Source organism: Cebus imitator, unplaced genomic scaffold, assembly GCF_001604975.1.
Source record: "Cebus imitator isolate Cc_AM_T3 unplaced genomic scaffold, Cebus_imitator-1.0 Scaffold780, whole genome shotgun sequence".
NCBI lineage: Eukaryota > Metazoa > Chordata > Mammalia > Primates > Cebidae > Cebus > Cebus imitator.
Window position 1 is genome coordinate 30,787 of NW_016108095.1, and position 22,743 is coordinate 53,529.

At 37.6% G+C, this 22,743-nt stretch overlaps 1 protein-coding gene and 1 pseudogene across 1 annotated transcript in view; one reads left to right on the forward strand and one right to left on the reverse strand.

Annotated features, from left to right (window-relative positions):
* Positions 1-6,605: 6,605 nt before the first annotated feature.
* LOC108297202 (tubulin beta chain-like) overlaps positions 6,606-22,743 on the reverse strand; it is a 41,500-nt gene continuing 25,362 nt past the window's right edge. The window contains exon 3 of the mRNA XM_037735343.1: positions 6,606-7,406. Coding sequence (XP_037591271.1) covers positions 6,606-7,406 — 801 coding nt within the window. The remainder of the gene's footprint in view (positions 7,407-22,743) is intronic.
* Positions 18,266-18,378, forward strand: LOC119469705 (annotated as a pseudogene).

Here is a 22,743-nt window from a genome sequence, read left to right on the forward strand (position 1 = left end):
AGTGAGGATACAAATGACTCATAACATTCAGTGATATTATTGGTGTTAATATTTTAACATGATCTCCCTAGCAAGAGAAGCAGAGCTGATAAGTGGCAGAACCAGGGTACAAATTCAGGAATAACTCTCTTCCTCTTCCTCCATCCTTATTTGCCTCTCAAAAGGAATATGGAACAGGGATAAACAATGCCTTCATAGGGCCATTTCTTCAGTTATCTACCTGTCCAGTGACTTCATGTGACATTTCAACCCTGACATCTCAAAATCTCCAGAAAGTATAGCAGAGATGTTATGGATTCACTGCATCCTCCATCATATACTCTTATACTGAGGACTTTCTGAGTTGCCAAGGAAACTTCTGTCAGCAAAGATAGATTCAATCAAAATGAAAACTGAGGGTTAATTCAGCCTGAGCATGAAAGCAATTAACCAGGAGATGGGAGATTAACCCCCTGGGTCACATCCCAGGACACAAATGGGCTGACTGTTCCATGTTCATTAGAATTAATTCACCACTGTCTGCCTTGGGAATCACAGGGAGGAGCTTCTCTTCTAAGATTGAAAGGGCCCTGAGACATGGGCATGGGGCTTAAATCTCATTGCCTCTCAGTGAAGGGTTGGACCTGAATAAACAGATATTTGCTTTTAGAGAGGGTATGATAAGGTTTCCAAGATGAGTCTGGCATTATTATTTTATACTTATGATATATTTGAGGCAAGAGCACTTTGCATTTTTAATTTTCTTAAAAATGAAAGTAGTCATGGGAAAAGAAAGCAGAGACCAATTCGGAGAAAGAGAAAAAAGTGAGCAATCTTTACATCCAAAACCCTGGCATCAGACATTTTAGAAATTGTGTGCATTGGAGCTGGGTGTTGCTGCAGATACATTGGCAGCTAGTTATGAGTGTTTGAGGCCAGGTGACATACTTGCAAGCACAGCTAGTTTAAAATGGCACTAATAATAGTTATGACTGATAAAAGGTGCTATTGTGTCCCAGGCACTGTGTTAAGCACTATAAATGTGTTGTCACAGTAATCTTTCCAATAATCTTATGGAAGATGGCTCAGCTCTCTCTTTTTTACCAAGAATTATAGAGTGATGGCAATGCTACAAAAAAAAATACTTGTTTACATGAATTGAATCATTTTATAGGAATGAGAGATTCAGCTACTAATCAGAGCACAGAATTTGAGAGAGAATACAATACAAAAGAGAATAGAAGAGTCTTGTTGTTATTGGTCAACATCAAAGCGCTATCACTGGGTCTTTTTAAGCTATATAAACCACTCAACAGAACACATGCGAGCTTTACTAGTGGGCAGCATGCTGAGAGTCCAAACCACTCCTTGATGTGGCTATGGTTCCTTAACAACGGGTCTCTCCTGTGTCCAATTATGGCCAAATCCATTTGGGGAAGACAGTGATGATGTGATGGAATTCTCACAGGGCGTGGCATCACAAAGCCTGAGTTTGCATCCAGGTAACAAATGTGTTCAGGGAACTTAGGGAAAGCAACTAACTTCTGATGCTGTATCCTCTTCTGTAAAATAAGGAAAATGCTACTTACTATATAGAACTCATAACCTTCAGTGATTATTATTGGTGCTAGTATGTTAACATAATCTCCCTAGCAAGAGCAGCAGAACTGGTAAATGGCAGAACCAAGGTACAAAATCAGGACTAACTCTCCCCCTCTTCTAGTTATCTACCAGCCCAGTGACTTCCTGTGTGACATTTCAACCCTGACATCTCAAAGTCTCCAGAAAGCAATTCCAGCAGAGATGTAATGGATTCGCTGCATCTCCCACCACATTATCTCATACTGAGGACTTTCTGGGTCACTCAGAAAACTTCTATCAGCCCCCTCTCACCACTCATATTCAACATAGTATTGAAGTTCTGGCCAGGGCAATCAGGCAAGAAAAAGAAATAAAGGGCATTCAATTAGGAAAAGAGGAAGTCAAATTTTCTCTACTTGCAGATGACATAATTGTACATTTACAAGACCCTATCGTCTCAGCCCAAAATCTCCTTAAGCTGATAAGCAATTTCAGCAAAGTCTCAGGATACAAAATCAATGTGTAAAAATCACAAGAATTCCTATACACCCATAGTAGCCATCAGAGGGCTAAATCATGTGAACTCCCATTCACAATTGCTACACAGAGAATAAAATACCTAGAAATACAAGTAACAAGGGATATGAAGAACCTCTGCCAACCACTGCTCAAGCAAAGACAGATTCAATCAAAAATGAAAAGTAAAGTCTAATTCAGCCTGAGGATGAAAATGGGCAAACAAAATAATACTTGTGAAAATTACTTTACCCTGTGGTGCAAATATTAGGTGTTGTCCTCAGAGGAAAATAACCTTTTATCCTTTCCCCCTGAGAAATTCTGAGCCTCAAGCAGTGTTTAGTTTTTAGTTCTTATGCAAAAAAATTGCCAGTAATGCATGAATCATCAGAGCATTTGCTTTCTGCGGGGTCATTTTTTCTTTTTCTCCCCTTTCCACTGGCAGTGAGGCCTTTTGAAAACTAACAGTTCTCTAATCAGTAGGTTCTCCCCTTCAGGCCTAACCAGAGGTTTTTTAAAAAGCAGGGAAACATGTCTTCTTTCAGTACCTTGAGAAAGGAATGCTGACATAAAGATAACTCAGAATCACAGGTCACTTGCTTAATACTGTTATGTCTGGCTTTTGATCATAGGCTCACCTCAAAAATTTCAGGAGCAAACCAAGCACATACTTCTGCACACATGCACACAAGATATGCACCCACAGTGTGATGAGAAATTCCTGTCCTAACCCTTGCTTCTTATTAAAGCAAGGTCTGTCACTAACAGCTGGAGGACAAACAAAAAGAAATGGTTGGAGGGGACAATTACCTGTGGTCATGGAACCAAAGCCTCAATGACAAAGCAAAAGTAGAGCTAAGAATGGACTGAAGTGTTACTGATGTAAGACAAGGACTTTTTAAACACTGGAACTCCCCCACCCTTTCACTGCTAACCTGGTCTTGCCTCTGGGAGTATTGATCTCCACACTCTCAGTCAAAGTCTGTAAAAGAAACTGGCTAAAGAAAATGTGGCACATATACACCATGGAATACTATGCAGTCATAACAAAGGAACTTCTTTGAAGAATATATCCAACTTCTTATCTTACTATTCTGCCATTAATTTTGATTTGAAGCTCTTTTTAACCTACCATCCATTTCCTTGCCAAGGAATTGCAAGCTTATTCACTAGTCTCATCATGCTAGCTGTGAACAAGCCCACTTAATGTCACACTGGGTGGCCAGCAGGTCTGTGAAGAGCAGAAACTGGGGCAGCCAAACAGCTAAGGCCGGCTAGTAAGTACCCGATGCCCACTCTATAGAGGACTCCAAATTAAAAGACAAGGTAAGCAAATGCCAGGTTGCATCACCAGTTATTCCCCCCAAACAAAAAAAGTTACCCTGCCAGGAAACGTGTGTGTGTACACACCTGAGTACATACACACAGCGACATGCAAAGGGGAAAGGCTGGGAAGGAACCAAATCCACCTCTGAACACCACTTACTTCTGGGGAAAAGGCAGGTGAAGACGACTACCAGCATTACCTTTTCAACTGGTGAGCTTGTGTCAATTTTTTTTTTTTTAAGGCAATTTGCACTCCTTGGGTGATCACACAAGCCCTGCAAAACTGAACCATCAACAACCACCTTCCCATGAGGCCAAACAATAGCTTCCCTCAAAGCTCAGCCCACCCACCCACCTCCCAGTCCTGGTCCCATGCAGGGGGCTACTGGCCTCCAGGGGTAGAGTCCAGGCCAAACCCACACCACAGCTTCCTAGTGAAACCAGCATGTATCCAAGGACCTTTCCCCCACCTGGGTCATGTGCCCACTGCACAAATATGCCTGTGCTTACACCCCTAGGACAGAGATTCCCTTTTATTACAGTTACAATGAGGAATAGGGAGATCTGATGCTGTCCTGTACAGGTTGGACGTTAATCTGATGTGGTGCTGTTGGAGAAGCTTGCCTGAGTCAGGTGCATTCTCAGCACATGATGTATGCTCTCCCTTTAAGTCACAGGAGTCCCAGAAGGTAAGTGCTGCTGCAACCCCCATTTACTGGTGAGCAGAGGTCAGGTGATCTGCAGCTGGCCAAGCAGCTGCTAAGTGACCCACAGGCCGGATCTGCGTCTCACTTGCAGAGTCCCTTCCTGGCTGCTGGGGCTGCCCTGGAGACTCAACCTGCCTCCTCCTCCTCTTCCCTCCACAACGATGCCAGCTTCTATCCACAGCTGCACTCCAGGTGGGGAACACACCAGGGTGCAACTACTCAAAGACTCCAGCATGCGGAAGGGCCCCTGCTCCACGTCATCCCTATATCCAAGCCCAAGCTCATCTAGGGCTTCAGCAAATCCAAGCCTCCCTGAATTCCCTGCTGAGACCGAGCTGAGTCCTATGACCCCCACTACAATGGTTAGTTGCTGGTTCCAGATGCTGCTCCCTCCTTGGCCCCTGTCTGTACAGTTCTGAAGTCCTACAAGAATATTGAGATAATAAGCTGACTCTCACCCAAGGAAGTAAACAACTAGGGGCCAGGAGCCTCCAGGGGTAGAGAACATACCCAGACAGGTACTGCTGCCTTCAGGCTTAACGTCCTTCCCCTATTATTCACCATGCTTGCCAGGCTGAAAGGGGGACTCCAGAAACTTTGGAAACCCAAGCCTGTAACTAGCATATGGATACGATGCCTGTAAGAGCACCACTCCTATCCATAAAACCCTCAGATGGAACCAGGTAATTGGGAAATACGTGAGTACCAAGCCCAACCCCTACTTAGACTCAGGTGAGAATTGCAGTAGTGACTTGCCCCTCTGTCACTCCGGCTGTACCACTACTGCTACAGGAGGAAGGTGCATCTGACCCCATGTTCAAGTGGAGACACTAGGTGTGAGCAGGTTGCGGTGGTTACTGCAACTGAACCTTCCCAACTGGATCCATGAAAGGTCATCTCAGGTGGGTGTGTGCCTGGGCTGGGCTGGTCAAGGATACCCCTCAAAGGGTGACAGCCACTGAGGAGGGCTGTCAGAGAGGCCCCTTTTCCTGCTCCAAGAACAGGTTGGGGAAGTATGGCGGATCTCTCCCATCTCCCCTCTGCTTCCAGGAGAAACTTCTTTCAAGATGAGGTACTATCCTCTTTGCCTGGTCTCATTTGCCCCCAATAGCCCATTGCCAACATTCAGACAATAAAAAGAGGAGCCTCACCTGTTTTCCCTGATACATCTGAGGCAGGTGGGTATGCCTAGGGAACCTGGGGTGGAACCTGTACATCTACCCACCCCCAGGCTAGACTGACTTCGTCTTGTCCAATATGGGGGGTGGGGGAGTATTACCAGGAGGTTATCACACAGGCCATGGACAAGTTCTACAAAAGCCAGGTAGAAGAGCACTGTCCTGGCATGCCACCCAGCACCCAGCTCACACACATCTCATTTGACAGCTTCCTCGAAGCAGGTCTTGAAGTCCAGGCTCCTGAGAAGCCTGGGGAAGAGACTGTGCCAGGCTATAGAACCTATCCCCAAAGGTGCCACCCTCACCAGTCTCATCCTGACAATCTTGGATTATTATTGCCCTGAAGTTTTGGAGTGGGGGACAGACAGGAGAGTGCCCATTAGCCACCTTTCCAGAGAACATCAGTCCTCCAGATTGGGGCAGGTCAGACCTCCATGTAGGCATTTTTTTCCCTCACTGGTTGCCAGTGGGGAAAACAGCACTTGTAAGCACCTGCCTGTCTTCCCAGGCCCTGTTCAGAACCCCTATCTGTGCCTTTGGAGAGAGACTACCCCAAGCACGCAGGCCAGCAACTGCACCTATGGCCTTCAGGACCTAATCCCCTTCCATATGGGGTTCACTGCATGCGAGTATATGGTGGGCTTGATTCCTGCCCACTAGCCCCCTGCCAGATATCCCGTGCCCAACTCATTAAGAGAATGAAGCCATATAGACACACCCAGGACATTATGGTGAAGGAGTGGCTGGGGCCCTACTTGCCCACCCTTCATTGCTGGTTCAGGGCCAACTGTCTGACCACATTCCTACCCTGAGATGATACACTGGGGACATCGTCCACTGGGGTCACTGACCACTTATAAAGTTTCAGAAACAGAGGCCCAGCTGGTCCCATGGAAGTTCAGTACATGGAATAGCCAAGGCTTGCTTCAGAAATGGGTTTCACATGAAGTAGCTGCCCAAGGCCCAGGCCAGCCCCAAGTTTGCATGAAGCCTGCCTGCCATGTCCACAGCCCATGCCGACCCCTCCAGGAGCCACTGGACTGCTTGCTCCTGGGATGTGAGAAGCCCAAGACAGCTGCAGCCTTACAGGACCACTATGCCCATCTGGAAGCAATACCCAGAGGGCCTATAGAAAGAAGCTGGAGGTGAAACCAGATGCTATAAGAATGTTTTATTAGGCCAAACTACTTACTATGAAAATGCTTTAAAATGCAGCAGGAGGGGATATAAAGACTCAAAGAATGTGTAGTGACAATGGCTATCAGAACACACTAAAGAATCCGCACTGCTTCCCCACTTTACCTGGAAAAGGAAGCTTCTAGGCTACCTCCCCCTCCTCAGCACACTCCTCAAACTCCTCCTCCTCAGCTGTGGAGTCTTGGTATTGCTGGTATTCTGACACCAGGTCATTAAGGTTGCTCTCGGCCTCGGTGAACTTCATCTCATCCATGCCCTCGCCCATGTACCAGTGCAGGAAGGCCTTGCGCCTGAACATAGCTGTAAACTGTTCAGAGACGTGATTGAAGAGCTCTTGGATGGATGTGTTGTTACCAATCAAGGTGGCTGACATTTTTAGCCCCAGGGGTGGGATGTCACAGATGGCTGTTTTCACGTTGTGAGGGAGCCATTCAGCAAAGTAGCTGCTGTTCTTATTCTGAATGTTGAACATTTGCTCATCCACCTCCCTCATAAACATCCGACCTCTAAAAATGGCAGCCACGGTTAGGTAGCAGCCATGATGGGGGTCACAGTGGGCCATTATATTCTTAGCATCAAAGAGTTGCTGAGCGAGCTCAGCCACGGTCAGGGCCCGGTATTGCTGGCTGCCCTGGCTGCTCGGCAGGGCAAAGCTGGGCATGAAGAAGTGCAGCCAGGGAAATGGAACCATGTTCACGGCCAGCTTCTGCAGGTCAGCATTCAGCTGGCCCGGGAAGCACAGGCACATGGTGACCCCACTCATGGTAGCAGACACCAGGTGATTCAGGTCACCATAGGTGGGTGTGATCAGTTTTAAGGTCCTGGAACAGATGTTATAGAGTGCTTCGTTATCAATGCAGAACATATCGTCTGCATTTTCAATGAGCTGGTGGGCAGAGAGGGTGGCATTGTAGGGCAAGTACTACATGAAAAAAATGTGTATACCTTTTACCCATCAATTCCATTGTTGAGAAATGTTAAGTTGTTGAGAAATGCTAAGTGTATGTATATTGTGAAATGCTGAGTGTATGATAGAATATATTGTTTGCTAGGAAGAAAGATGGCAAGGAAAACCTAGCTGCCTTCCCCACTCCGAGTAGAAAATGACTTGGGGCACTCAAAAGTGACAGGACAATATATAAATATCATACAGTGGTTAAAACAATTCTTTAATGTGGGACACATTAATAAATAAATTTCTGTTGCATCCATAGGATGGAATAATATATGGCCACTGAATGTGACAATAGATATAGAAGTATGTTAATGTTCGAAGATGTATTTTGTTATAGCCAGCAAGGAGAAAAGAATCAGTTTGATTATACATACACACAACATACCATGGTCTTGCGTTAGCAAAAAAGTGTACAAAATAATAAAATTTGTAATTTCTGGGCCTTTGTATTTTAAGTAAAGTTATTTTTTTCATTTTTCTTATCTGTGCTTGCTACAGTGAGCATGTATAACACTTTTAGTAAGGGTTTATTATTAATGGAATAATCCTTGGGGAGAGAGGAATATGAATCTTGTACAGATAAAAATAATTTCTCACTTTATATTTTTTATCATTGTGTGTCATATTTGAACTTTTTTCCTCTTCAGAAATAAAAAGGGAATGTTTTTATCTGTGTTTCCAGATTTTATGTATATAATTATGTACATATGTTTTTATATATGTTGATTTATTCCATATGTTGTAAACAATGATAGATTAATCATTTCATTTTACTTATATTCTTTAAAAATAACAATAACAAATATAAGTAATCATTGCAAAAATGCTGCTTTATAGGAAATACATTTATATTGAATGTATTTTATTTAAAAATATTGAACTCCCCATCTGTATTTATCCATTCTTTCATTCCATTTATTCATCAAATGTAACCTGAGTACTTATTATGTAGCAGACATATTCTACTATTTCTCAGGACCTTTCCATCCTTAAAAACTTCATGTTTATCTGTGCTGCCTGCACAAGCTGAGAGATTTGAAATGGGGATATTAGGACTTATTCTCATTTAAACTTTATTTCCCACCTTTCAAACAAATCAATTTCTGAAGTTAGAAAATAGAAGATAACCTTTAACTGCCCTTTCAAACGTTTATCATTTTAAAATACTAATATTAATTAATGGAAAGTCTGATTTGCATATATTCTGTAAATATGAGTCATACCTATTCATTTGAATCATGAGATTCCTTTGACTTCAAATTGTTTGAAAATCAAATAATTAAATTGTTTAAAAAAAAGTGTTATTGTTATTTCAATGCTCTTTTCCCATAGTACCTTTAAGAACTAAAATGTATTTAAGTGCCACTTATATGCCTAGAACTGCCCTAGACCTACTGAGTATACCATATTCTACTTAACGTAAGGTCTCATGGATTGTGTGATGCCCCATTATTTTATATATCAATAAAATAATTTTTAAAATGCTACCAATTATAGTTGTAATAAATCATGAATTATAGGTGGCATTCCAATATTAGAGGTGTTAAAATGTCACCTATTTAAGTCATCCTACAAAGTAGGTATAATTGTACTATTTTACTTAATTAAAATGTCATTGTTAAGTAGTAGTAATAGTAAGAATTATACATCTGGCTGAGTGCAGTGGCTCACACCTGTAATCCCAGAACTCTGGGAGGCTGAGGTGGGAGGATAGCTTAATGCCAGGAGTTTGAGACCAGCCTGAGCAACAAAGTGAGATCCTTACTCTACATAAAATTTTAAATTAGTAGCTGGACATGCTGGTGCACAACTGTAGTCCCAGCTACTCAGGAGGCTGGGGATGGAGGATAGCTTGGGCCCAGGAGTTCCAGGCTACAGTGTGGTATGATTACACCATTGCACTCCAGCCTGGGCAAAAGAGTCAGACCTTCTCTCAAAAAACAAAAATCTAATGATTTTTGAGTTGTTGCTGTAGCAGCTATTCTAAATACTACATAGTTTCTCACTTAAGCATCATGATGTCCTATGAGGTAGCTATTATTGTTGTCTTTATTAATGAGAAAGTTGAGGCACAGAAAGGCTAAGCAATAGCTGGTAAATGACAGTTTAAAGTATAACTCAAGCCCTACTTGAACTGAATCCAAAGACCAAGCTCTTTCTATTCAAATAGGCTGCTGTTTTTATTACAGTAGTGAGCAATAATAACTAGTAAATACTGTGATTTCTTCAAGAAAAATGAAGTATTTGTTTTGAAGGAAGAGAAAAATATGCTATTCAATGTTTACAATCATGTGAATAACTCTATGTTTTGAGATATTGCACTACAGTTTCCTAAAAAGTCCTCTTACTCTTGTATAACTGCTGCTCTACATTTGACCTGTGCCAGTGGCTGTGTGGAACCAGTCACTCTCCTGGTGAACAGAAAATGCTAGGTTGACATTTGTAACAAATCAGCATGCCTTTGATACAGGTATATGGTAGCAAACTCTTTCAGTATGACATGGGTTTGATTTATATATGCAGAATTAAAATAAATTTATCTCACTTAAATATAACTAGTTAGTGAAACCTGTGGAATGTGTAATTTGAATTGTTAGAATTTACACTCTATTTATTGATCTAATAGGGAAAGGCTGCACATTGCCAGGAAGAGACATAATCATTTTGCTGATTATGCTGTGTATAATGAGAGTACGTTACTGGCAGAAAACTGCTTTCTTGTGATGCAAATATTGAAGCATTGGACAAGGTATAGATCAATCAACTTTCTTTTCAAAATATTTGTTTTAATCTTAACATAGGTAAGGGTCAATTTTTTTGTATTCAGAAGCTCAAGCATTTCCCGAATGCAAGCAAATTAATAATTAGCCATCAAAAATGATGAGTTTGTGTCCTTTGTAGGGACATGGATGAACCTGGAAACCATCATTCTCAGCAAACTCACACAAGAACAGAAAATCAAACACCGCATGTTCTCACTCATAGGCGGGTGCTGAACAATGAGAACACATGGACACAGGGAGGGGAGCATCACACACTGGGGTCTGTCGGGGGAAATAGGGGAGGGACAGCAGGGGGTGGGGAGTTGGGGAGGGGTGGCATGGGGAGAAATGCCAGATATAGGTGATGGGGAGGTAGGCAGCAGATCACACTGCCATGTGTGTACCTATGCAACAATCTTGCATGTTCTTCACATGTACCCCCAAACCTAAAATGCAATAAAAAAATAATTTTGAAATAATTGTCTAAAATTGTATTTTAAATATTGATACTTAGAAGCATTACAGGGCACAGCTTTTTAAAATACTCTTTGGAAAACATTTGGGAATTTCTTAAAGGTAAAACCTTTTCAATTTTTTTTTAATGCAGGGTTAATTTTTTCCTAATTAATGTAAAAAAACACAGGAAAGAAAATGTGCCCTGAAAATAGGTTTTATCTTAAAACTCAAACAAAACTAAAGCAGCTTACAATAAATGGGAAATTTGCTGCTGCTGACAATTTTCTAAAAAAACTGATGTATTATCTCTCAGTGGCAAGGCTTAAGAGAGAAAAATGGGAAGGGAAAAGGAGAGCCATCAGAAATATGCAGTTCACTTGGAAATTAGGTAATAAGGGAAAATGCCAAGAAGAGTTTTTTTTTTTTTAAAGTTTTTTGTTCTTCCAGTTTATGTGTTGAGACAAGGTGCTCTTTAGCTTTGGGGCTAATAAATTTTGGTTTGAAAAAGAGAGTGAGTTTAAATTTGGCTAGAGATTAATTTTAGGAGGACTCTGAGGAAACCATATTGGCAGAGAATATGTGGTGACAGAGTGAGAAACACTTCAGCAGAAGGTGAAACAAATTATTAACTGACTTACTACTTATCCAGGCAGAAACAGCCACTTAGATAAGAGTCTAAACTCTCCTCTAAAATCTAGAATGTCTTGATGGGAAGGTGGGAGATAAGGAGCTCACTAATACCAAAATCAAGTTGGATTTTAAGTTTATTGTTTCTATTCTACTCATACACATGAAAATTAAATGGAGATTTAATAAATAACTCTATCTCTTATTCGTTTCTCTTTTGGGTAACATCTATAACTGATAAAGGGAATTAGCCATGTGGGTGAAGGATGAGACTGAAGTGACTGCCTGCTGCACTAATTCTCAGAATTGTATATTATAGTGACCTGAGCTAAAAATCTAAAATTGTAGGCTTTCCCCTGAAGATTTTGATAAATAGATCTAATAAGGCCTGAAAGCATGTTTAAAAATGTTTTCTTGAAGCTGGGAATAGTGGCATCTTTCTTTAATCCCAGCTTAAGCCTAAGAGTTTGCGTCCAGTTTCAGCAATATACTGATACTCTAGTCTCTAACAATAACAGCAAAGAAAAAAAAACCTCAAGATTTGGATACACTCCTGACGAAGCACCCCAGAATAGATAAGTGCAATATATAAATTTCTGTATCTCAAAAACGTAAGAAATCTCTAGAAGTGTTGGCATTTGCTAGGTGCTACTTTCTTCAAAATTATCCTTTTCAGTAAGATTAGCCTGACTTACCTGTCTTTCTCTACATCTGTGACGGGTAATTGAAAGGGAATATTCTTGGCAATATCTCTCAGCTTACAGAATAACACCTTTTTCTTCCCATCATTAATCATTCACTGTCATTCAGATAGTCTTTACAAATTTGCTTATGAGTAATCTTTCACTAAGTAGAGGCTAAACCTTTAATGATTTCATGTCCCTTTGTCACCATACAGGTGATTATATGTCAACAAATGTTCAATCCAACTGGGTTTTCTCAATTAAAATAGTAGCCAATCTTAAACGTTGTTTTTTAATTGAAGTGGTATTATGAACTATCTCAGTATGTCTGTTAAGTTTATAGAGCTTTAGCATAACCAGGATGTCAGCTTTAAACACTGAAATCCATGAAGTTGATAAGAATACAGATAGGAATTTTTTAAAATAATTTAGTTTTGGCAATCTTATAAACTATCTATTTGGCCACAATCTGGGAAAATTATATACAAACAGACTATAAATTAATAATTGTCAGAAAAACTCTTGAAGTGGGTATTATGAGTCTTTTTAGCAATTTTTATTATGTATTACGGCCTGATTTTTTGGTAAAACATATGATACTATAGAAAGAACACATTTTACATGCAAATACTTGGCTTATATACAACAGTTTAATTACACGTTCATAGCAAATATAAAAACAAAAGGGCTATATTTTAAATGTGCTGCACAGATTTGTTTGCCTCTATAAATTGAGTCGACGTGGAAAATTTAGAGGACTTATGCAGAAATCTGGACTTCAGATTTGTCCTAAAAAATAAAGTATGGTGTCCCCTGAGTTTCTATCATTGTTTGGCCTGCTGTGCAGAGATTGCTCCTTTATGGAAGGCATATATTCTCCAGTTTGCTAGTGTGCCCACATTAGTACTTTCCTTACTTCAGATAACCTTTCTTTGTCCTTGTAGGTATTTGAGTTTACAACTCTTATGTTGTAGTAGATTTTGATAAAGATTCCAAGGCTTTTAAGTCAGTGTGTATTTGTTTATAATGTATGGTCTATAGATTATACAAATCCCTCAATTATGGTGTTGAACTTTAGAATTTAGTTTAAAACTCTTTCTTTATACCACAAATAATCATCTGCACATAAGAATGCCTAGAAGTCTTTTTAGGTTATTTCTGGTTATAGTTGGATAGCTTATGAATATTGCTGACATTATATCTTTCTCCTCAGCAATCTTTCTTAGAAATGCAAGTGATGTATTGGCTTTCATTATGCTTGAAATAACCCGTATGGATCAGTATGAGAACTTTTGTTGATAAGCCATTATATTTTTGATTTATATTTTACCTAAAAAAAATTTAAATAGCCATTTAAATGGAAACCAATAAAAATGGATTTAAAATGTATAGTTGCATTAGGGTCCCAGGATTACCATTGAGAATAGAATTTCTTACTGAGCTTTGGTTTTTTTAATATTTATTTTTAAGTTTTTAAAATCTCTCTCTCTTACATGAAACACACTGAGCATTCTAACAGTTAAAATAAAAATCTGTTCTCTTGTATTTAAAAAAAAAACCCATGGACTATTTAATAATATGGAAAATAAGTATATTTGAAGCCAATCACTTTTAATTCAGAGCTCATTTCCTTAGTGGCCCATTTGGAGCAGGAGTGCCTGACATTGACATCTGGGATCCTAACATCATTGATAGAAGTGAATCAAGCAAGTTTGTAACACCGAGAGGAACGGTCCAACTGTATTGGGAAGCTCTGGAAACTGTATCTCTGAAAATCTTAATTTCTTAAATATTAATATTTGCCACAAAAGTATTGTCAAATGGGGATTACGTAAAGTTCAAAAGATTTCTTAATGATTGGATATAAAAATAGAGTTTTGTAATACTTCTCGTGAGCAGATTGTCATGAAGTCTTTCTCTTGGGGTACAATAAGCAAATATTATATTGACTATAGTTTAAGAAACACTAAAGATAATAATTTAGATTATTAATATATATAAAAACTTAAAGTGTTTGCTACTATGTTCTTGGTATTTTGGGGCTGTAAAGATAAAAGATACAACCCTTGCCCTGAAGAAGCTCTTGGTTTCAGTTGGAAACAATGAAGTGATTACAATATACTATGCTAAGTGCTGTGATCAAAGCAAAGTTCTTGGGACTGGTAAATGTTTGGAGGGTGTTTTGGCAATGACCACAGTTAATTCGGGAAGGCAGAGGAGGGATGTTTACAAGGCAAAGAGCAGCACATCAGAAAGCTCGGGGGAGCGAGACGGAAGGGATTGCTTTTCATTTACTTCCTTTCTATATTGTATGTTGAAGTTCAAAGCATCTTAGAGAAGACTTTTGGTTCATTTGAAAAATATGTAATTTTGTGAATTACTAATTTTTTCTACTGTTTTATAGGACAGAAACACACCACTTCTTGCTATAATTTGCAAGAAACAGCAAATGGTGGAATTTTTAGTGAAAAATCGAGCAAATGTACATGCTGTTGATAGGCTGAGATGGTACAGTAGTTCTTTTTTAAAATAAAAACCTGAGTGTTCTAGAGTGGTAAGAGTCACTCAAGTCAGAAATATCAATAAGATGAACATAATTATTGGCATATAGTGAAAAATAACATGAATAATCAGGTAGAAAGCAAATATTTGGACAGAGCAACATAAAGAACATATAGAAGGGGTCATCTAATATGTTGTGTTGGTTGTTTTTGATCTGTTGTTTTCGTTCTGCTCCTCTTTTGTTCTCTCACGGTTTTTGTATTTTATTCTTTTTTCACGTGTGGCGTTTTTGTTTATGGCTCTTATTTTTGTGCTTGTTGTTATTATTTATTGTTTTTCGGCTTCGGATTGCTCTTGTGTGATTTTTATTTGATTTTTTTTCTACTTTATCTGAGTGGGCTTGGCATGGTTTCTTTTTCATTTAAGTCTTTTCCTTTATTAGCTTGTTTTCTTTCGTACTGTTTTTTGGCCATCGGATTACTTTTCGTTTTCTTTTTGTCTTGTTTCTTATTTCCGTGGATGAAGAGGGTTACTTGTTGTGCTTTTCTTTTCGCGTTGGTGCTTGTTTATGGTTATTATGTCTAGCTTGCCAGGTGGGTTTTTATATTGGTTAGTTGTTTTAGATTGTTTTTTTGTCTATGTTTTTATTCAGGTTCTTGATTTGATTTGTTTTTTTGGTCTTTTTGTTTAGCCCTGTTTTTTTTTGTATTTTTTGGTTCATTTGTTCTTTTTTATTTTCTTCTTCCGCTCATTCTTGTTTTTCTTTATTGCTCATCGGTTTTTGTGAGCTTTTTTCTTTTGTGCTATTTTTTTTGTGTTTACTCGGTATGGGTTTGTATTTGATGGTGAGTTTTTTGTTATTTCTTGTTTTTTCACATTGTAAGCGTTTGTTTTTATAGGTTAGTTGGTAGTTCATTGTTTTTTTTAGGTATTTTGACCTTTGCATTTTTTGTCTTCTTTTTGGGTTGATATTTTGGTTTAGGTTGTTTTAGTTAGCAGTAGTTTGTCCGCTTTTTTGCTGGCTTTTAAGCCGTTTCCTCTTCTGGATGTCCGTTTTGTTCTTTTTTTTGTACTTTTGATCCCTTTATGCTTCGGGATCTCATTGTGGTTCATTTTTTTCTTCTTTTTTTTTTTTTTTTTTTTTTTTTTTTTTTTTTTTTTTTTTTTTTTTTTTTTTTTTTTTTTTTTTTTTTTTTTTTTTTTTTTTTGTGTGTGTGTGTGTGTATGTTGCCGGTGTTTGTCTTTTGCTCCTGCTTGTCTTGAATTCTTGTGCCTCAGTCTTTCTCCTTGCTTGGTCTTTCACTTTGCTCGCCTTTTTTCTTTCGTTGTTTTTTCTTATTTGTTCTTTTTTGTTGAATGTTTTGTTTTGTCGCCTATGTTTTTTTCGTGTGTTTTGTTCTTTCTTTTGTTTTTCTTCTTTGTTTTGTTGTTTTCTTTTTTTTGTTTTTTTTTTTTTTTTTTTTTTTTTTTTTGTTTTATTTTTTTTTTTTACTTTATGTGGCTTTTCTCTTTGTGTTTTCTCTTCCTGTTGTCCCTTCCCTCCCTCTCCTCCCTTGTCTCCCCCCTCCCTCCCTTTCCCCTGTGTGTGTTTCCCCTGTGTTTGGTGCCCCTGTTCTTGTTTTTCCATGTTCTCGTTTGAGTGTGCTCTTATTGTGCTTGTCTTTTTGTTGTTTTTTTGTTTTTGTGTGAGTTTTGTTTTCCTGTTTGTTTCCAGTTTCTTCCAAGTCCCTACACTGGTTGTTTTTTCTTTGTTTTTTGTGTTTGCTTGTTTTTCCGTGGTGTATTTTTTTTTTTTCTTTTTTCGTTGTTTGGTTTTTGGGTTTTTTGGTTGTTTTTGGTTTTTTACTCTTGTCTGCAGTGCTGCTATGTGTGCATGTGTGTTTGTGTTTTTATGGTTTATTGTTTTTTGGTTCTTTGTGTATTTATGGGATTGTTGGGTTGCTTGGTCTTTTTGTTTTTCTATTTTTGGGTCCTTGCGACATTGTCTTCCTGTCTTGTTGAATTGTTTTACTCTTTTACCCTTTGTGTAAGTGTGTCCGTGTTTTTCTATTTCTTCTCCTGCTTTTGTTGTTTTGTTGTTTTTTGATTTTTTCCTTTTTACTTTTTTTGCTGTTGTGTGTTGGTGTGTTTTTGTTTTTTTTTTTTGTGTTTCTCTGTTGTGCTGTGCTTTTTTTCATTTTTTTGTTTGTTTGTTTTCTTTCTCTTTTTGCTCTTTTTCTGTTTGTCTGTTTCTCTCGTTTTTGCACTTTTTTATTTGTTTTTTTTTTTTTTGTCTGTTTTTTTTCTTTGTTTGTTGTTTCTGTTTGTTCTTTGTTTGTTGGGTGGGTTGCTTGCATTTTTTTTTTTTCTTTTGTTTTTGTTTTTGCTTTACTGTTGTTTTGTTTTGTTTTGCTGTAGCTCTGGTGTTTAGTTTGGTTCCCTTTTTTTTTTCTTGGTTTTTCTTGCCTTTGCTTTTGTTTTTTTGTTCTTGAGTTCTTTGCTTTTGCTTTTTTCTTGATTGTTTTTGCTTTTTTTTTTTTTTGTTTTTTTATGGTGTTAGGTTTTATGTTTAAATCTTTGATCCATCTGGAGTTAATTTTAATGTAAGGTGACAGGTAGGGGTCCAGTTTCTGCTTTCTGCACATTGCTAGCCAGTTTTCCCAACACCATTTATTAAACATGGAGTCCTTTCCCCATTGCTTGTTTTTGCTGGGTTTGTCAAAGATCAGATGGTTGTAGTGTGCGGTGTTTCTTCTGGGGTCTCTGTTCTGTTCCATTGGTCTATGTGTCTGTTTTGGTACCAGTACCATGCAGTTTTGATTACTGTAGACTTATAGTATAGTTTGAAGTCTGGCAGTGTGATGCCTCCGGCTTTGTTCTTTTTGCTTAGGTTTGTCTTGGTTATGCAGGGTCTCTTGTGATTCTATATGAAGTTTAAAGTTGTTTTTACCAGTTCTGTGAAGGTCATTGGTAACTTGATGGGGATAGCACTGAATGTTTTCTAAGTCCAAGGAAGGCAATTTTTCTTTACAAGTCAAATGAAGGAGAACAAAAGGCCATTCTAATAATTCTGTGGTTTTCATGGATTCACTTGCCGTATTGTTGCATTGTAACTGGTTCTAATCTGATAATGATTGACCTTTGCCACCAGGATGCCTTCACTGATTCAGACCCGTCAGTTTCCATGGTGAGTCATACATAGAGTTCAAAGCTATGGTGTTTATTAGTTTATGTACTTATGCTCAGCCATTGTTGCCAGCACCCTGCTCTGAGAGTCAGGCCTTCTAGCTTTACCCAAACAAATTCTGAGCAAATTGATCCTACCCCTAAACTAAAAACATTATTTGGAGCCAACATCTTAGCTAGACTTACCCTAGGCCTTCATGGTAAGTTATCCTTTGAGACTCATGTTTGTCTTTTTTCTAACAAATATTAGTTAAGATTGTTCTCACCAGTCAGAGATGTTCAAATAATGTTGCAGGAAAAGATTAGAGTTCCTTTCCTAGATTTGTACCTTGAGGCTTTTTTACATCCTGTGCAGCAACTTTGGTTAGATAGCAGAAGGTTCCACGTTATCGTTCCACAGAGCAGTAAGAACCAACTTGCAGTTGGCCCCTCGAGTAATCCATTTCTCATACAATAAAAATCTCCCAGGCTACTTGCATCTCTACTATCTCAAGTTTTAAATATATTTTAAAATTCTACCTCACAGGAAGCCATTCAGTACAATTCTCTGAATCTAAAGTAGGTGAGTTGGATTTAACAGAGATAAGCTTCATCTATGACTCATGAGTATCCGTGTATGAAACAGGGCTTTGTACTTGTTTCAGCAGCACATGCTTTAAAATTGGATCAATATAGAGCAGATAAGCATAAGCATGGCTGCTGCCTAAGGATGGCACACAAATTCATAAAGCATTCTATATTTTGCATTGTCCCTGGAAGGTCATTTGACTATTTATTGACCAGCTCCAAGGAAGCAGCGTGAGTCAAACCCAAACAGGAGAGACCTAATATTGAAATTGTGACTATCACTATAAAACTACTGATGTACGGTAATCTATAAAATGAGAACACAGCTGAGTAACATATGGGATGTTACATGAAAACATGTTATTACATGTCTTAGAAATGGGAAAATGTCAACATGCATTTCCTTCATGGACCTGAAAACAATAAAAGCAGGGTTTTTTCTTGTATGTTAGTTGGAGACGACCATGGAGATCCAGAATCCTAGCACAGATCTACTGGCTCAGAGTTTGAGGAGATAGAAAGGAGTGGTAGTTGTCCAAGCCAGGTTTTGACACCTGTTAATTTTCTGCCCTTGGTGTGATTGTTGAGCTCAGTAACGGGACAATTATTTTATCTATTTTAATGAGATAATAATATATTTATTTATAAATTTAGTTATAAGTTATGAATTAGCTAAAATGCTCTGAAGTACAAGCCACAATAAATACAACTAATAAGCAAAATTAGCACTTAACATTTTCTGAAAGCTGCAACATTTGAATATTAGAACCTATGGGAAAATACATATTAAGCTTTATTTGGGACTCCAAAATAATTTCAGCAATAAAGTCCAAGAATAAATTATTCCATTGCTTTACTATTTCTCTGAAGATTTAAGCTTGTAATCTCATTACATCTTTCTAACAATCTAGTGAAGTAAGGTAGCAAAATCCTTATTTTTTAAAAGAAACCATGGAGCCTAAGAGAAGCAATTTGTCTGAACACAAATAACTATTGGATACAGAGAAAGAACTTGTTCTGAGTGCAGGACACTTTGCACGATGTCCAGCTAACTGTAGTTAATTTACTGAGCTGTGCTCCCTCCCTTTCTGAGTACTTCTTTTTTTCTTCTTTAATTAAAAGGTTAATAAGCTTATAAACCTTAAAAATTTGAAGTGTATGGGACATTAAAGTTTCGATATTAGTGCTGATATTACCTGAATGATTTCAGAATTTAGTATGCTTGGTATTTTTTATTTTACTATTAAAAACAATTTTATTTATTACTTTTTTATACATAGACTTTGATACCAAATCTTGGAACATAAAAAGAAGATACTTAAAAATTACAATGCAGGTAAGACTTCTGATAGTGAATTTCTCATTTCCCTTGGGGTCCTACTCTTGATAAAAAAAAGTATGATGTAAGATTAAGGTAGCTTTAATGGAAAAAGACCAGTTTAAAAATATGTGTAAATTGCATGTATATATGTATACATATACTTATATGTAAATTAATATTTAAAATTTAATTTCTTCAGAGTTACTTAAGGTAGTTGTATCTAATTTACAGTTGTATCTAATTTACAATCTCAAACAGTATTGTCTGGGAAAAAAATTATTTACTTAATCCCTAAAATCCTATATAATTTTTTTGCATAAATAGGAAAAAAGATTGTTGTTCGTATGTTGTATGTTTCCTCTATAGTCACATTATAACAAATTGAACTTGTTATACATATGGATCTTCTATTTCATTTTTATAATAAATTGTTTGTATTTAGTAAATAATTATAGTTGCCCATGAATAATATGGGGGTTAGGGACTCTAATCTCTGTGCAGTTGAAAATCTGAGTATAAATTTTGTTTTCCCCATCTTAGCTACTAATAACCCACCATTGACTGGAAGCTTTCCTGATAACATAAACAGTCAATTAAAACCTATTTTATTTGTGCTGCATTATTGTATACAGTGTTCTTATGACAAAGTAAGCTAGAGAAATGTAGCTGTTAGAAAGAAAATCATCAGGAAAAATATATTGAGTTTTCATAAAGCACAAGCGGATTCTCAAAAAGGTCTTCATCTTCATTATCTTCAGGTTGATTAGACTGAGGAGGAAGAGGAGAGGTGGATTTTGCTGTCTCTGTGTTTCAGAGGCAGAAGAAAATCTCCATATAAGTGAACCCCTGCAGTTTGAACCCTTGTTCAAGGGTGAACTGTATTACATATTAATTTGTGTCACTAAGAAAGTAACTATCTTTAGAACTTGGAGATTTTTCTGATTTTTGGTGACTAACAAGTATTTCTATGTAAGTTACCATAGCAATATTAGGAAATTACAATCTGTCCTCCTTACCTCATTTACCTTTCAGTAAAATTGTTAAATTAAAAGCATAATAATTTCTGAGTTAAAATTAGAATAAAGATTATCTTTTTTTATCACATGAATAATATCGTTTTCATATTGTGCTAAATCCCTGTTTAGAATTATGAAACAAGATAAAATATTTAATTATTTTATTGCTTCAGCATGCAATTAAATGTATTTGTTTTACATATTTTATATACTTCAATTTGAGAAATAGTGCCTACCTGCTGTTACTCTGGTCTTTAATGATCTCCAATTTTTGGGGTCACTGTGTCTTGCTTAAATATATCATAACAGTTTCAGTGAATATATTTTATTTTTTATTTTTTTGTTCTGGAAATCCTGGGATGCATAGACAGTGAATATCTTTTTTAGATCAATAACTTTATTTTTTAGAGCAGTTTTAGGCTCACAGCAAAACTGAAATGAAAGTACAGAGATTTCTTATATGTTCCATGCCTTCCGCACACGCCTAGCCTCCCCCGTTATTAGTATTTTCCATCAGAATGGTACATTTGCTACAACTGATGAACCTACATCACCACATTATAATCATTCAAAGTTCATAGTTGACATCAGGCTTCATTCTTAATGCTGTACGTTTTGTGAATTTGGACAAATGTATAATGACATATATCTATTATTGTAATATAGACAGAACAGATTCACTGCATTAAAAATTCTTGTTACTATGCCTGTTCATCTCTCCCTTTCTCCCTAGCAACTCCAGGCAACCACTGATAGTTTCTATCTTCAAATAGTTTTACTTTTTTCAGAAGAGTCATATAGTTGAAATAATACAGTAGATATTTTTCACTAGTAAAATATTAAAGAAGTTCCATGGTAATTGAATGTAGTCATAAAGATATACTTTGTCTTTTTTCCTTTGTTTTTTAATTGTTGTAAGATCTGATGACATATGCTTTACATACTTAGAAAACATGATTTGTGTAGATATTTGCCACATAATGGAAAAGGTTGAGGAAAATGACACCATGAATTACCACACAGCACAAACTGGAGCATCTTGCTTAATGAGGTGGTTCCAGATAGACTCTCTGTACCTTGGAAGGGGACAAGTTCAACTGGTTGTACTTTATAAAACTGTAATCACAAAGTCTTTTATATGTACTTTCAGTTGGTAATAAGATCAGGCAGTGAATGGTATAGGTAAATACTTATGTTCCTCACTGATCCTCTTCCTTTGAAGGAGGAATTTGAAAAGAATCTGTATTATGATGACATGACTCACGTATGACTAGATTCTCTGTCATGAAGGATGGCAAGGAAATCACAATTTTGCTTTATATGAGGTGAAAAATATTTTTTTTCTCCTACTAGGGAGAGGGGCAAGCATTGGCACATTCTGGTAGCAAGAGGACATTAATAGTTTTCTTTCTATATATTTTTCACATCAGATAGTGCTGCCTGACGGCCTGCCACACCTCCCCAGTGTTTCTTAAGCTTTTCTCTGAATGTGATGTGTGGTTCTGTGAATAAGCTCTTAAAGGAGTGATCTTTCCAGTGGTTCTTTCTGTGGGAGGTAAAATAGCAGGTGAATTTAGGCCTTGTTATACCTAGGGCTGAGCATATAGCTACAACTAATTAAACCACCCAGCACCTTCCTCAGAAGAGTGTTAGCCACAATAACACATTGATCTCCCTTGAGCTCTTCTCCACTAGCAGTTGGAAAATTTTTGCAAGGATCCCTGTTTCTGATCTGATTCCTATGTTTTGCTGGCCTATGATGATAGGCTGTTTTATCCTAACCTGCACAGTTTTAACTGAAGAGCTAGGGAGGCTGTGTTGTGTTCAACAAAATAAATGCAGTAGTTACCTCATAAATGTAGGAGACACATTTCAAGACTCCGAGTGAATGCCTGAAACCACAAATAGTACTGAATCACATGCCATCATTTTTTTCTACATATATCTATGACAACATTTATTTATAAATTAGGCACAGTAAGAAATTAATAATAGAAAATTATACTGGCGTTAAAAGTTATTTGAATGTAGTTTCTTGAAATATATTGTATGGTTCTCACCCTTTTTCCTGTGATGATGTGAAGTGATACAATGCCTATGTAATGAGAAGTAAGGTGAATGACATAGGCATTGTAATGCAGTGTTAGCCTACTATTCACCCCTGAATCTAAGTCAGAAAAAAGACCATGAGCTGTGAGTGATCCC